At 45.6% G+C, this 16,617-nt stretch overlaps 1 protein-coding gene across 1 annotated transcript in view; it reads right to left on the bottom strand.

Moving 5' to 3' along the window:
- The window catches only part of MARCHF10 (membrane associated ring-CH-type finger 10), an 82,299-nt gene extending 70,564 nt beyond the window's left edge, over positions 1 to 11,735 (bottom strand). The window contains exons 1-2 of the mRNA XM_045586334.1: positions 11,534 to 11,735; positions 6,444 to 6,550 (exon numbers count right to left, since the gene is read on the bottom strand). Of these exons, the coding sequence (XP_045442290.1) occupies positions 6,444 to 6,533 (90 nt within the window). The 5' untranslated portion in view covers positions 6,534 to 6,550; positions 11,534 to 11,735. The remainder of the gene's footprint in view (positions 1 to 6,443; positions 6,551 to 11,533) is intronic.
- Positions 11,736 to 16,617: the final 4,882 nt, after the last annotated feature.

Below are 16,617 nucleotides of genomic sequence, written 5' to 3'. Positions count from 1 at the left end.
TCTGATCCAACCAAGCAGTCTTTCTGTGTGAATCAAACATGAAGCCCCCAGAGCCACAGCTTTGCTGAGGAGAAGGAACACGAGGACAGAGCCAAGCCCAGGCTTCCAGTCCTAGAAACAGCAAGGATCCAGCCCTACTCTACCCAGGGGCTAGTGTTCCTGTTATTTGTCACTGTCAGTGATGTTTTTGTTGTTGACGCTGACGCTGACGTAGTTTCTGCTCAGCAGGGACCTGAAGTGACAGGAGCAGAGGAGTGTGACATCACGGGATGCGGAGGAGGAACGGACTTGTAATTCACAGTCACCAGGGGCTCCCCTTGCTCAGAACTTTCAGATTGTTCCCTTCCAAACTCACTGAGCCTGGAGCTAGGTTGCTATAAATAAATTTCTGTTCCTGTGACGTAACTGGCTGGGGGCAGTCTTGAAGCTGAAGGAGTGTCAGGTGATTTCTTATTCCTTCCTTTTGGGGGAGGATCAGGGCTTCCTCCTGCACCTTCCTTGGTGTTCCCCCTCCCCACCAGCCCCCCACCCCTACCCCTTGAGCTCATCCCTCTGACTGCAGCCCTCGCAGACAGGCCGCCTTCTGTGCAGAAGCCACCACTGGGGGGGCAGAACACAGAAGGTACATCTACGCCCGTGGGGGATGACGTGGGCTTCGTGACTCACTGTAACTCAGTCCCGGTAAACACAGCAAACCCCAGTGCTGCCGCTTTCTAGCATCGTGACCTTGGGCAGCTGACTAACTCCACTGATTCTCACTCCCCTCGTCGGTCAGAGGGGCCTGTGAGATGGCCCCGTGCGGCCAGAGTGTTGGGGAGCCCGAGGCACTGTTGGTCAGATGCTTAGCAGAGTGACTGGCTCATGGTGCGTGCCCAAGATGAGACACTCACCACCACCACCATTATGATCTTAAGAGTATTTTAATTGTTTCCAATCCAGTTTCTCGGTTTACTTCTATTTCTGAAGTCAGCCTTTGCCAAATAACGTGACTCTGATTTTCTGGAAGAAGAAAGACTCTTTCTGTTCAGGCCTGGACGTCACCCTTGTTTTTCTGTCCCGGAAGTAGACGTGTGTTTCTAGAGCCCATTCCTCCCCTGGCAGGAAGCTGAGGAGAACCTGTGTGGTTGCTCAGGTGCCCTCTGGAAACCACCTTTTCTGCAGCATTACAGCTTTCTGAGTCAGCAGGGATGCTCAGAGCTTCTTCTGTTTCTTTTATAACCAGCCTCCTCGTTTACCCGGCCTCCTGGTGCCTGTGGAAGCCATCAGTGACCACAGGAACACTTCCCATCCTCACAGTTCTAGAATAAAAATCAGCCAAAACCGGTTTGGCTCAGTGGATAGAGCATTGGCCTGCGGACTAAAAGGTCCCGGGTTCGATTCCAGTCAAGGGCATGTACCTTGGTTGCAGGCACATCCCCAGTACGGGGCGGGCAGGAGGCAGCTGATTGATGTTTCTCTCTCATCAATGTTTCTACCTCTCTATCCCACTCACATCCTCTCTGTAAAAGAAAACAAAAAACAAAAACAAATAAACAAACAAAAAAACCAAAACCATCCTAAAACCCAGCTCTACATTTCAGTCAACAGTGACCCTGGTCAAGGTTATTGTTCCTCAAACTCTGCAAGCATTTTGACAAGTGCCTTTAATGGTTCTTTTTTAGCTGCTGTTCTTTGATCTAACATGCATAACCCAGAGTTTGGGGTTTTAATGATCATCGGTGACATGATTAAAATTCATTAGTTTTGAGAGGTTTTTAAGTAATCAAAAGTGTAAAAACAGTTTGATGTAATATTTCTCTCAAACGACTTGATTTTCTTGTTCTGGCCAAGAAAAGCAGAGAAAGACACACCTCAGAGGTGAGCAAGTAGGCAGGGAAGCTGCATTACCTCCATTCATTCCCTCAGCCTTCTGAGTAGACGGTTCCAAACCCTTACCACCAGGCATAGTCACCTACCATGCCCTTGAACAAGTCTGTATCATGGTCAGTGTTTGATCTATACTTGAAGGCATTAGGACGAATAAGTGACACGAGATGAAACCCATTTGAACACATTAGATTATGGAAAGTCATTCCAAAATGCTAAATGTAATCTTTCTCTCCAGCTTTCAGTGGACATTAATGGCTAAATTCTGCCTCGAGGCACATAAACACATTTGACCAAAAGAAGAAGGAAAAAAAAAAAAAAAAGCTATGCAGCATGAACACCCTTGAAGAAATAGAGCCAAATTCTGAGATGGCATATAATTATGTACTAGTTACCAGATTCTGAAATAGCATGTAATATGCCAAAGAGATGTTTATTTCCTCTTGTGTTTTCAAAAGGGTCCCACCCAACCACTGAAAGGAGTAGCATCAAAATAACTCAGGGTGGGTTGGACCCTCTCCTGCTGCTTAGCACACAGACCTGCAAAGGCACTGCTAATTTGGTGCATACCAACCCTTAGCATATTTTAGGAAGTAGCAGGAATAGTGTATGCAGGAGGTTTCCAAGGGCTTCAATTTGAGCCAGTTCACTTGAGCCAGTCAAACACAGGGAGGGGTGTGTGGCAAAAGTATATGATTTAGGAGTCATATCTAGTTATTAGGTCTATTTGTACACCCAGAAATGGGGACTTCCTAGTGGTCAAGCAGGTCACGGCACTGCAAGTGAAAGCTGGGATTTCTAAAGTAACTAACCAAGTTCATCAATGACCCAGGGTTTTAATATCCACCCAATGCAAAGTCTACCTTAGCAAATCATCTAATTACACATAGGTGATATATGGACCACCTTATTGAAGGGCCATGAAAGCCATGCAATTGATTCTTAACCCCTTACTTGAGATCCTTTCTGGAACAAGGCAAGGAATAGATTAAAATAATCTAACTCACTGTGGTTCCCTTTGAAGTATTTTCTGTGGGTTGCTATATACTTACTTCGACCAATACTCAGGATATCTTAGAGACAACCTGATTTCTTTTTTCTTTTCTTTTCTTTTCTTTTCTTTCTTTTCTTTCTTTCTTTCTTTCTTTTTTTTTTTTTTTTACAGACCTTGTGGTGAGTGGCTTGGAAACTGCTCCACTGAGGATGGATTTGACTTGTAGGAATAGTTCCAAGTCCTCTGGATCTAAGTCTGATAAGCAGAGTTGGCGGTCAAGTTGAGGAACACTGGCTCTCATCCATGACAAGGTGTTTGGTTCAACAGAGAAGAATAGGATTCCACCCCTGCCCTTAAGAAGCTGTGGTCCAGTTTGAGAGGAAGTCACCCAAAAGACAGTTTCCTAAGCTTTGGGCGAGAGGTAGGAAAAGGGTTTTGTGGTTCATTGAAGTGACGGAAATATTCTAAAACCGATGGTGGTGATAGCTGCAAATTTGGTGAATTTATTGAAAGTCAGTAAATTATACACTTAAAACAGGTGAATTTTATTATATGCAATTATAACTCACTGAAGTTTTTGTTTGTTTGTTTTTTTGGTGCTATAGGAGTTCAGAGGTTCCCTTTGACTCTAAATTAAACTGGACTCATCATCATCCTTGTCAAGAGAGTAAAGTAAAGAAGGGTGAAGAAGAGGTTAGAGACAGGATTGAGTTCTTGGGTCTTGGACCCAACCTTAAGTGAGGGAAACAACCGAAGGTTTTCATGCATTCCAATGGCAAAGTCAAATTCACATTTTAGATAAGATTTTTCCAAGAAAGCAGGCTGGAGGCAAGGATATTAGTATAGTCTTGGTGAGAAATGATGGAGGCTGAAACCAGGGTGGTGGCAATAGGATAAAAAAGGGAGGCCCAAGGTCGTGAGCTTTTCAGTAAACTTGGCAGGAGCTGGTGATAGTGGGATGTGCGTGGTGAGGGAGGAGGAGTCAGGGAGGGTTTAGGCCACTATCACCAGGCAGGGAATAGTGGGGAGGGAGGCAGGAGGAAGGATATGTGGAGTGCAACCATGGTCACACAAATGTCTAACAACAATGTGCATCTGATCCTGACACTTTGGGAAGACTCAGCTTACAAGTCATTAGCATAGGAGTGGTGGTTTAAAACATAGGGAGAGATTTGCCTGGCTGGTATGGCTCAGTGGTTGAGCATCAACCCATGAGCTAAGAGGTCCCCGACCTGATTAGATTCCCAGGCAAGGCACATGCCCGGGGTTGCGGGCTCCATCCCCAGTGAAGGGAGCATGTGGGAGGTAGCCGATCAATGTATCTCTCTCATCAATGTTTCTATCTCTCAATCCCTCTCGCTTCTTCTCTCTCTAAAAATCAATAAAAATATATTTTAAAACAACATAGGACGGGATGAGATGGATCATGGAGACCTAGTGAATTAAGAAAAAAATGGGGCGGAGGATGGAAAACTGGGGGAATTAACATTTGAGGGGTGGGGAGAAGAGTGAGAGAAACAGAAGGAAAATCTGGAGAGTGTGATGTCGTAATACCAAAGGAGTAATGTTTCAAGAAAAAAAAGTGTCAAATGTAAATAAAGCTCCAGAAAACAAAGGCTAAAAATGTGAGCTTTGAAAAAAAGTAGACAAGTTAAAAATAGTGATGGTAGCAGAGCGAGATGATGGACAAGTGAACATGTTGCTGTGTGTCATCCTTCGTTCCTTTCTTTCTCTCATCCCCCCTCTCCAGCTATCAGCAAGACGTCTGTGCTGCTTCTATTTCCTGGGTCGGGCCACTTCCTGCGACCTTGACTCCTACCGTCTGGCCGAGCCACCAGAATTTCTCTCCTAAATGTCCACTGTAGTTTCCTTACTAGTTTTTCTGCTGCTTCTCTTGCCCCTTTCAGACCTTTCCCCACACAGCAGCCAGAGAGATCTTTAAAAAAAAAAAGTAGATCAGATCATACCGCTCCTCTGCTTAAAGTCATCCAATAATTCAAAAAAGAAAAAAAGAGCAAGAAAATTATCCAATAATTCTCATTGCGATCATAATAAACTCCAAATACCAAGCTTTGTCCTGAAAACACAACCCGGCCCACGCTTGCCCTTGATCCATGTGTTTCGGCCATTCTGGCCTTCTTTTGTTTCCTCCAAGTTAGTTCCTGTCCGTTGGCTCTTTCCCATCATTTACCTGCGCAGCCAAAGTTACTTCCTCAAAGAGGACTTTCCTGCCTGTTTAAAGGAGTATCACTCTCACCTCCGTTACCCCGGTTTTATCTGCCTCGTTATACTCATCAGTAATGGAAGTGATCTTACATATTTATTTACTTGTGCGTATTATTTGTTTCTCGATTCTGGGATAAGAACGCTGGGAGAAAAGGGACTTCGTTCAGGACATAGTAGGCACTTAAGTATGACTGTTTATAAGAATAGTGTTGAAAGTGCTCTTACGAATAAGAACGGCGTTGAAAGCCCAACAGAGATTAGAAAGTGAAACTGCAGGGGCTCAAAGCCACACACAGTAGTGTGATTTTTTGTTTTCCAACAGAGACCATCAGACAAGACTGATTATCTTATGTGCCTGTTCTGAGGACAATTTCAAACAAGTGTTTCGAAACGTGGACTGGGTGGCAGAGGCATCTTTGTGAAAAGTAGATGTGCTCCCAGCATGACCAGTTCGAATATGTACGTTCTCCCTTGTTGTATACAAATCCCCTCAATTGTGTAGTCTTGTAGGTAGGCGTGTTGCCAGGTTGCGGGAGAAATCTGCTGACTCCGTTTCCAGCCCCAACGCTAAGCTGTGTTACGCGGGTGAAATCAGGTTACTGAGATAGGTCTGGTTTCCTTGGTGACCTGGGAGGTTCAATTATATTTGAAATTGCTGAGGAGGAGGAGAACCTGATAACAGAAGTTCCATGTATTCCTTAGAGATGGAGCACTTTTTGATCCTCAGTTGATCGAGGCTGACGACATGCCTCCCTGGTTGGTGAGGGTTGACCTCCGGGCCAGTGCCAGCCAGCCAGCCAGCCAGCCAGCCAGCGGGCTGAATGACACTTCCAAAGTCTGTCCTATGCCAGCGCTGGATAATGGCATCATGACTCCTCGGGCTCTCTGTTTTGTTTTTGGCAGCTAGACGCTGTAACTAGGGTGACGAATAGCTAGCTTATTGTGGAATGTGCTAACCATCTTTCTTCTGGCGGGATGACAACCAAGGGCCAAGTCACTTTATAAATAGCAGGGCAACCCAATTTACTCCGTAATGTCTTTTCCCTTGCTACCTGGTTTATCCCATGGAAGCCCTAATGTCATCTGTTGGCAAGGTTGGTGTGCCATGCTCTGTGCTAAATACTTGTAAAAGGTTATCTCATTTCGTTCCCATGACAGTGTTAGGAGGTGGGTACTATTATTATCCTCATTTTACAGACGAGGAAACTGAGACTCGGAGGTACAGTGGCTTTTCAGGATCACGTGGCTTGTAAGTGGTGGGTTTGGGGTTCTAGAAAACGGATGGGTGTGTGCTGAACTTTCTCTAAGACTGTAAACGAAGGTGGACGGTAACTCCTGTTTCCTGCAATTACTGTACCTGATATTCAGACTCCACCTTATGCTGCATGTCCCGCAGAGTTTGAGCATCGCTGAGGAACTTCTGTCTGTCCCTTGCTTCATGCAACATGATTCTTAACCCCTGACCTGCATATAAAGAGAAATAAATGTGCTGTGACAGAACCCTTTGTTACTCTGCCATATTTGGAATTAGTATAATTGCGTTCATTCCCATTATTAATCTAATTTCCATTGTTTGACAGGCACAGATGCTCCTTTCAGACTCAAGGGACTCTTTGTATCAGTGTGGATGCCCTTACCAACCCTCCTGTTCTTGGGCATAAATAATGCAGCCATCGGCTGGCTTTGGTGATCCTGTCTTGGTTAGTCACAGGCATTACAGACTGACAGATGCCTGATTCAGAAGCAGGTCTACAACCTGACAAAAAAGAAAACCCAAGAGCCTAGCCAAGTCATCAGTGACTGAAGTTATGAGCCCCTGGGAACTGAGTCATTTACTCAACCATTCTTGCACCCTAATTCCAGCCCAGGCACTCTGCTGGGCACAGGGGTAGAGAGCGCTTGGCAAGATGAACATGGCCCTTGTCTTGAGGAGCTTATGGTCTAGGGTGAGAAGGCTGACATTGAGCGAGTGAACCTTAATTGTGATAAATGCTAAGGAGATGTATGGGGTTCTAAGAGAGTATTATTATTATTGGGGGTGGGGTGGGGAGGGGAGAGTGGGAATCATAGCCTGGCCAAGAGGCCAGGTGTTCCTTAGGAAATGACACTGCATTTGCGAAGGGGCAGAGGCAGGTAAGAGGCAGGACAGAAGGGACAGCAGGTGCAGAAGCTTCAGGGCAGGGAGGGGCTGTTGTGGATGAGAAGCAGGCGGCCCGGGGGGGGGGGGGGGGGGGGGCGGTTGGAGCACAGAGATGGGGAGATCAGCACCAAAGGGCTGGAAGGTGAGTGGGAGCCAGCTCATGGGGGTGGGGCCTGGAAGCTCAGGAGCCATAGGACAACCCTGGAAGGTTCCAGTCTGGGGAGTAGATTTGCATTTTTAAAAGGCCCCTCCACCTGTTGTATGGAGAATAGATGGAAGGTTGGATGGGGATGTGGAGTAAACATGGAAGTGGAAAGACCGTTGGGAACATACTATAGTAATCCAGATGAGATAAGACACTGGCCAGACTCGGGTAGCAAAAGTGGAGATGAGAAGCCCTGGCCGGTTTGGCTTAGTGGATAGAGCTTTGGTCTTGGGACTGAAGAGTCCCAGGCTCAATTCCAGTCAAGGGCTTGTACCTTGATTGCGGGCACATCCCCAGTGGGTGGTGTGTGTGTGTGTGTGTGTGTGTGTGTGTGGCAACTGATTGATGTTTCTCTCTCATCCTCTCTGTAAAAAAATCAATAAAAAAAAAAAAGTGGAAATGAGGAGGAGGAAAGAGGTGGGGGTCAAGGGGAAGGAGGAGGAGGAAGAGGAGATCAAAGATACTGCTTATTGAGCCTCTGCAAGTTATAAACATTTACACATATTAACTCATTCAATTCCTCACGAACACCCTATGAGGCAGGCACTGTATCTCTATATTGTAGCCGAGGAAACTGAGACCAAGGGATTCTGCAACTTGCCTAAGGTTAGAGAAATACTAAGTGGAAAAGTTGGGATTTGAACCCAGAGAGTCTCACGCCAATGCCCACAGGAGATATGCAGGAGAGATAGTCTTCAGGCGTTGGTGATGACATGAATGGTGTGGGGGAGGGAGGGAAAGACAGAGAGAGAGAGAGAGAGAGAGAGAGAGAGAGAGAGAGAGAGAGAGAGAGAGAGAGAGAGAGAGAGAGACATCTATGATGAGAATCATTGATCGGCTACCTCCTGCACGTTCCCTACTGGGGATCGAGCCCACAACCCAGGACCCTTCAGTCCACAGCCCAACACTCTATCCACTGAGCCAAACCAGTGAGGGCTCTACGTGAATTTCTTTAATGATGATCATGTGACAGGTGCTGTCTAGGCTTTGGGGAAACAGCAGGAGAAGTCAGACAGCATTCCTGCCCCCAGGTGTCTACATTCTGCCACTTTTCTTCATTCTCTGGTTTCTCAGTTATGCAGACATTGGCGGAATCAGCTTGCCCCTGACTCATGGTGACCCAATGTCTGACCTTGTTGCTGTGAAATCTTCCCAAGTTTATCATCTAGCCCTGAGCAACAGGAAGAACTAGTGTTGGTCCCTCCGGGGTTATTTCACTTCAAGTACAGAAACACAGTTTAATAGGTAGTTCCACAATCTACTAGTATACATACAACCCAAATCTCTGAGTCTTTTAAAAGTCACTTATGAGATTATATTTTATATTTTATTATAATTCTCACTTGAGGATATGTTTAGTGATTTTAGAGAGAGAGAAAGGGAGGGGAGGAGGAAAGGGGAGAAAGAAAGAGTAACAATGATGTGAGAGAGAAACATGGATCGGTTGCTTCCCATATGCACCCTGACCAGGGATTGAACCTACAATGTATGTATGGGCTCCAAACGGGAATCAAACCTGCAACCTTCTTGGTGTATGGGATGATGCTCCAACCAACTGAGCCAGCTAGTCAGGGTGAGAGATTATATTTTAAAAGATGACTTTTCACTTTGCACATGAGTTTGTACTTGCGCAAAATGAAGTTCCTACCCTTTTCAGAAAACGATGGTGTTAGAACAGGCAGAAAGATGAACCCCGGATGCTACTGTCAGAAAGGGAAGCCTGTCTGAATATTAATCAGGCCAAGAACATAAGGATTTATAATGAAAATATGTTAATGGTCGCTACAGGGGCACGTTCCTGAGTCTGCTGGGTGACACGTTCTGGTTACCAAGTTAATGTAGAAAAGCCAGCTAATCGGTCCTGCTTTAATGCGGTATTATTTTAAGGAGGCTTCCAAATCAAGAGTCATGAAATAACTTTGTTTAAATAGGTAGGAAATAACACTATTTGAATTACTTGCTAGGTTACCGCTGACTTCACAATCACCTACCAAATGAAAGACTTGGAAATTGGCTACAAAAGTCTCTCTTCCCTCCCATAAACTCTCTATGGATAGACTTTACCAGAAAGATGAATATTTAGAAGCCACATGCGATTTTTTAAAATCTAAATACATCAGTACTTCGTGAGGTTAGACAAATACTATCAGACCAAGGAAAACAGATCGTGAGAGACAGGTCCGGGAGATGGCCGTCGCCACCGATTAGGCAAACATTCTCCACATTCCTGATGTCCCTTGAACGTCATACTGCACTGCCGGTTTGAGAAATGGACCAGGATGAGCAAGAAACGGAAATAACTGTATGGAAATAAATCCACACGAGATCATGCTTGATCTATGGACCTCAGCTTGAGGGCCTACTCAACCAGATGGCTATTTGAAGCCAGAAAAGTTTCCTTGGCAAATACAGACAGGTGGGAGGGAGGAGAAGGAAGATAAAATGTGGGCAAGTATTTCTAAAATAGCATCCCGTATTCGCTCGTTTCTCACCTTTCAACTGCGTTTCAATGTGTAAGCCCACTCATGGTCATGCATGCTTCTGTTTTAAGTCTCTGGTGATACTATATTGGGCCGAATCTGTGCCTTAGACATCTACATAAGAAACCATTTTAAACTGGGAGGGAAAAGACAAGGGGGAGCAAGTAGGAGGCATGTGGGAAAGCAAGGGCAGATGATCCTCCTTGGCCTCAAAATTCTACGTATCTGTGAAATTTCAATGAGGAATATTCTAAGAACTTCGGTGACATATGCATTCCTCGCATGTGTAAATTTCCAACAAATTTCAAATTTCCCTGATTAAGGAGAGCAGAATGTGACTGCTGAAATATTTTCCAGTTCCCTAATATATATATATATTTATATTTATATTTATATTTATATTTATATTTATATTTATTTACAGCTATGCTCTCTGTTCTGTGGCCACACTTGTCAGAATTTATTTGAAGGGATTTCTTTTTAATAGCCATCAAGCTATTTCACTGTTTTCTTACTATGTTCTCATATTAGAGATACCATTAAAGTTAATCTTTCATTGGTGCAGCAATAAGGAAAAAGGTAAACTTAAGCCCCTCTTTAGGCTGAAGTGTCCTTTGAAACAAAATCCAAATGGCTATATTAATACCTGACAATCCTGTTGATAAAGTCCCCCTGTGATGTAGAAATTGCCAGTTATGAAAACAGTCATGGGGATATAAATACAGCATAGGGAATAGAGTCAATAATCTTTTAATAACTATGTCTAGTGTCAGATGGGTACTAGACTTATCAGGGCAATCACTTCCGGAAGTTCTATAAATGTCTCATTACTGTGTTGGTATACCTGAAACCAATATAATAGTGGATGTCAACCATAATGTGAAATAAAAAATAATAATTCTTCCTGTTCCTCAACTGAGTGCCTAGAAGGATTTGGGAGATCTTATTCATCCGTTTACACAGTTAATTTGTAATGCCAACTATCTCAGGTTTTGCTTAAACCTTAGCTTTAAAAAAAACCACAGAGTTTTAAAATCTTATTAAAATGTCTTGCGTGTAAGCAACAAAGATAAGTGATTCTGGCTTAACTGGCCTCCCGCTCCGGTGCTGAGAGGATTAAAGGACAGGAATTGAGGGGTGGAGGAGTTCGATGTGACTCTCCCAATCAGTTTGGCTTAGGAAATCCGGGCTGGTGGAGGGGATGAGGGGGAGGGGGGATGGCGGGTGTCCTTGGGGGTGACTCTTCATCATTGTGTTGTGAAACTGGGAGAGATGGGCGGCCACACGCTAACCATCACTTCCGAGGGTGGACATGTCAGGCAACACCAACAATTTCGCCCTCAGAGGCCCAGGGGGCAAGCTCTGTAGATGCGGGCGGCGGCCAGCGTGCAGGTGATGATCAGAGTCCCCCAAACCGGTTCATCGGAGCCAGAAATAACGGCGTGATGCCAACATGAGGGCGGAGGAGGACAGAAGGGCCAGGCGCCCAGGCTTCCGGCCTGATTTCCCCGCGGAATCGGTTTAGTCCAAGGGGAGGCTGTCCCTTTCCCTCCCCCCCTCCCTCCCCCCGCACCTACGCGGAGGACCAGGGGCCGCGGGGGCGGGCGGGGCCGGGCCGTTACCTGGCGGGTCAGTGCTTCCTCCCCAGCCGGGGGCTAAGGGGCCCAGGGGCGGGGCAGGCAGGCAGGTCCCCGGTGGAGAAGCGGCCCATCAATCGCACCTGGGAGGCCGTCCCCGAGCTCCTCTTCCTTCTCCTCCTCCTCGCTCGTCTCCCCTCCCTCTACCGGCCCCTCTTCCTCTTCCTCCTCCCCGGCTTTCCTCGGCGGCTGCCGGCCTTTCTCGGGGCGGAGGCGGTGGGGGCGGCTCCCTGGCGTCCTCCCGTTTCCCTGGCAACCGGCCCCCTCCTTCCGCGCGCGGGAGCCGGGGCCCTGGCGTGGAGGGAGGGTGGGGGCTGCGGCCCGTGGTCCCGAGCAGGGACGTGGGGCGCTCGCTGGTTGCCGTGGGAACCAGTGGGATGCGGTTTGGATGGCAAAAAAACACAAAAAAACGGTGATAGCGGAGGGCGGAGGAGAGGAGATGCAGAAGGAGGGAGGAGACGGATTGGCTTTGTCTTGATTTCCAAACCTAGATACGGAGGCCTACACTCCTGCCCTGAATCCGTGCTGTGCTTTGCAAAGAATGAGACTAGAAAACGAGGGAGGGGAATATTTTTAATCGAATAAAAGCATATTAAAGACAGTACATAGGCAGAGGGAAAGGGAGCGCAGGTGGGATGGAGGGGTGTGTGTGTGAGAGAGCTGTGCCGGGGGTCTCTGCAGTGCGTGCTTCACCCTGAAAAGGAAGACACGAATGATGAAGGGTGGCAGAGCCAGACAAGAAGCCAGTGAGCTCCCCGTTATCAGTTGTCTGGGCGGCCTTTCCCTGGGAAGGAGGAGCTTAGGGGGTTAGGGCGGTGCCCACAGAGCCTTGCCCTCTCTCTGCCAGGCTTGTCTGTGGTTTTCATAGGCAAAGATGACTCTTCCATTTATTTTGCATACAGGGTGGGGCAAAAGTAGGGGAGAATCCAGATAAAAAGTATTTAGGTAAAATCTTTGTTTGAGGCACTTTGCCACCCAACCTTCACTGATCCACCAGCAGTCAGTATCTTTCCATCTCCAGTAGCCCAGCCCAGCTTCAGCTCTCAGCTAGCTATCCAGGCAGCCTTAGTAAAGCATTAACTGGTCCTTGACGCTTTAACTGATAAGTACCAATCTAAGACCTCTCCCCGTGGTTTTCTGCCTTTCAAAACAAGATACCTAAAGAAGCAAAATCTTTAAGACACACGATTAAAACTATAATAGTGAAATGACAGGTAGAAGCTTGTTCTGTTGGCCAGGACACCTCTTAAATAAAAATAATTATAACAATTCTCGATTAACCGAGGAGGAAGTTGAAGCCCAGGTTAGGTAGTTGAAGAGAAATGACATGCCCAAGGATACCAGGTAAGTAACAGATCAGGACTCAAAAGCAGAGTTTCCTGTTCCCAATTCCATGGTGTTGCCTCCAGCAAGGAAATTTGCACCTTGGGCCCAGATTTTTCTCCTTCTCATTTCAAGATTTGTTTAAAATAATACTCTCTACCTCAAACCATTGCTGAGGATGAAATGTGAGAGGATAAACAAAGCATTTAACATCATACTTGGCATATAGTAAACCCTCAATAATCAGTAGTTTTACTTTCTGGGGCATATTTTAAGCTTTTATTTAATGCACATGAGTGTAAGCCATAAATATTTTAAGATTTTTAAATAACAAGGTTTGGAGATATCACGTCACGGCTCAGGTTTTTAAAAAATATATATTTGTATTGATTTCAGAGAGAAAGAGAGAAGGAGAGAGAAATAGAAACATCAATGATGAGAGAGGATCATTGATTGGCTGCCTCCTGCACACCCCCCACTAGGGATCGAGCCCACAATCCAGGCATGTGCCCTTGACTGGAATCAAACCTGGGATCCTTCAGTCTGCAGGCTGACACTCTATCCACTGAGCCAAAGCAGCTAGGGCTTATTGCTCAGTTTTAAACTTTTCTACATGTCAAGGACCTCCAAAAATTTAAGTTGTTGAAAAGAATCATGGTGCCTTTGAAAGAGGGTGAGAGTGCCAGAGGTCAGTTTATATAAAGTCATTGAGCAACTCCAGGTTTAATGTTTAATGAGTAAACTTAAGCTTGGCATGTCAATTAAAAATACGATTAGCTGCAGCACTGAAAAACTAAGGGCTAAGGAAGAGGAATGTTAAAGTGAGGAGGACGCATAATTCCTGGTTGGGGAAAGGGTCCTGCCTTTCATGACTCCCCGTACAGTGTCCTGGTAGATGATGAATACGGGGAGACAGAAAACTTCGTGGATTCTAATGATTGCAATATTTGGTTTTAGCCAATACGTTTCAAGAAGTTCTTTAGTTCAAGAGTTCTGCAAGGAGCAACTTCAAGTAGAAAATTTCAAAAGTAGACCCTGTATTACGCTTCAGAAATAACATTTTGAGGGGACTATTTCATTCTATACAAAGAGTAAGTTGGGCCGAAACTGGTTTGGCTCGGTGGCTAGAGCGTTGGCCTGTGGACCGAGGGGTCCTGAGTTCGATTCCGGTCAAGGGCATGTACCTCGGTTACGGGCACATCCCCGATGGGGGATGTGCAGGAGGCAGCTGATCGATGTTTCTCTCTCATTGATGTTTTTGACTTTCTATCCCTCTCCCTTTCTCTCTGTAAAAAAATCAATAAAATATTAAAAACAAAACAAAACAAAAACAAAAACAAAGAGTAAGTTGTCCAGAGGGATGGCTATGCATCCTAAGCCTCCCAAGCCTTGGAAGACGAGGGCATGTAGGAGCCTCACGGAGACCTGCCCCAGCTGCTCGCTTGATCCAGAACAACCCATGCTCTTTGTCCTCCTAAGATTCCCTCTTCCTAAGAGGGAGTCTGACGAGGCCACTTGTCACTCTCTGATCAGGAGCTCTCCTGATGGGCACAGAGCCTCGTGCCCAGTGGCCTCAGAAGCAGATGGCTGCCCTTACATATAACATTGTCCTCTTTTCCGTGAGCCTGGCCATGACTGTTGGGTTTCTCTTCTTACTGTGTGGCCCACGTGGCGATGCTGCCTTCATTCAGTGCACACGCAGCTGGAGTGTGGCAGTTTGTTTGCAGAAACAACCTCTGTGAGTGGCTTTCCTGAGAAGGGGACTAAAGGCATGCTAGACCTTGAAAGCTTCCTGGGTTTACCTGTAGGACTCGGAATAGGGAACTCATCTGATTAATTTTAAAAACTGGCTAATGGCTATTGAACATGCCACGGGCTATTGTGACATTCTGCACTCATGCCATAACTATATTTGGTCACACTGAATATGCAATATGACAATCTCTTAATGTCACTCATTAAAAGTGGTCCTAAATCAATTGCATCAAGATTTCCAGAGAGTGAGGTAGGCAGTTTCCAAATGTATTCTTTTTTTTTTTTTTTATCCTCACCTGAAGATACGCTTTTATTGATTCTTTAGAAAGAGAGGAAGGGAGAAGGAAAGAGAAAGAAAGAGAGAAACATTGATGTGAGAGAGAAACATCAATCGGTTGCCTTCCGTACATACCCAACTGGGGGTCAAACCTGCAACCTGGTTATATGCCCTGAGCAGGAATCGAACCCGCAACCCTTTAGTGCACAGGAGGACACACCAAACAACTGAGCCATACTGACCTGGGCCAAAATGTATATATTTTGATGGAGGCCATTGAAGACTCAGGATTGGATCCTTGGTTTTGAGGATTAGAAACACCATTTTAGCTAATTCAAAGTTGATCTTTTTAGGAACTGATTCCCAGTAACTATTCAGCAGAGACTAAATGTCCTCCTCCTGACCAAGTTGTTATTTTATCCCAGAGACTAAAACTGGCACCCCACCAGCCTGATCATATGCACAAGATACTTCCCCCTGATGGAAAGGCACCCCTAGGACATCAAAGTAAAGACCAGGAGGTTTAGTGAGTATTGATTTAGGTCCAAGGGAATTGAGTGTTCTTTTTTTTATTTTTTATTTTATTTTATTTTATTGATTTTACACAGAGAGGAATTGAGAGGGACAGAGAGTTAGAAACGTCAATGAGAGAGAAACATCGACCAGTTGCCTCTTGCACACCCCCCACTGGGGATGTGCCCGCAACCAAGGTACATGCCCTTGACTAGAATCGAACCCGGGACCTTTCAGTCTGCAGGCCGACGCTCTATCCACTGAGCCAAACCAGTCCCGGCGGGAATTGAGTGTTCTTAAGGGACATCCCGAGCAGGCTGAGGAGGTGTACAGAGTCACCTTTCTTTCCTCCACAGACACTGCTCTCTGGATACCAGATTTGGGTAACTAGTCTCAAGGCTTTTTGGAGACTTTTGCCACATTTTTGTTTCCCGTAACTGCCTTTTTGCACAGCTTCTGGGGATCATTTCTCTTCCCCTGAATGCCATTAATGGCACAGTGTGGAGTTGAGAAGACCTGGGTTGGAATCCCAGCAGTGACACTCGATTTATGATAATGAACAACGTTTATCCCCCTGCCTATCCCCCAACACCATCATAGCCGGAGCCTCCTTGCCAGCTTATCGCCAGGATGAATAGAACAGCAAGTGCAAACTTTCTGGCAGCGTGCTTGGCACACAGTAGCTGCTCAACAAAGGTCGTTATCATCACTTATATTTCGGAGCTTTGATTCTCTGAAATCTGAGGACATCTCAAGAACACCAACCATAGATTTATAAAGTGTCTCTAAAGGCTCGTAACCGCTTTAAAATCTTAATCTCATGTTACTAATACCATGGTGGTTAGTGTCATATTGATTATATATTTTTTATCCTGAATTTCAGAGAATAACACTTAATGACCTGAATGTGAGGGTGTATCAAATTTGAGGCTTGCAGCCATCCATGAACTGTATGAAATTTAGTAATGCCTGCTGGGCTTTCATAGGTCAAATGTTTGAGATCTGAGATCTCGTGTGGAATAAAGTAGACTCTATTAGGGACTGGCAAGCTCCCTACAATTAATAATAAAAAAGCATGCCACTTGCGGGATCTCTTAGAATTTTCCTCATTTGGAATTGTAGCTGGTCTATTGTGCTGTTTGATGAAAAAAAGAAAAGAAAAACAAGGGGGGGGGGTTTGAGGGGAGAGCAAACTCATTCA

This window comes from Pipistrellus kuhlii, unplaced genomic scaffold (assembly GCF_014108245.1).
Source record: "Pipistrellus kuhlii isolate mPipKuh1 unplaced genomic scaffold, mPipKuh1.p scaffold_m20_p_22, whole genome shotgun sequence".
NCBI classification, from domain to species: domain Eukaryota; kingdom Metazoa; phylum Chordata; class Mammalia; order Chiroptera; family Vespertilionidae; genus Pipistrellus; species Pipistrellus kuhlii.
The sequence above is the reverse complement of the archived record's forward strand: the minus strand, read 5'-3'. Positions and strand labels throughout refer to the sequence as shown.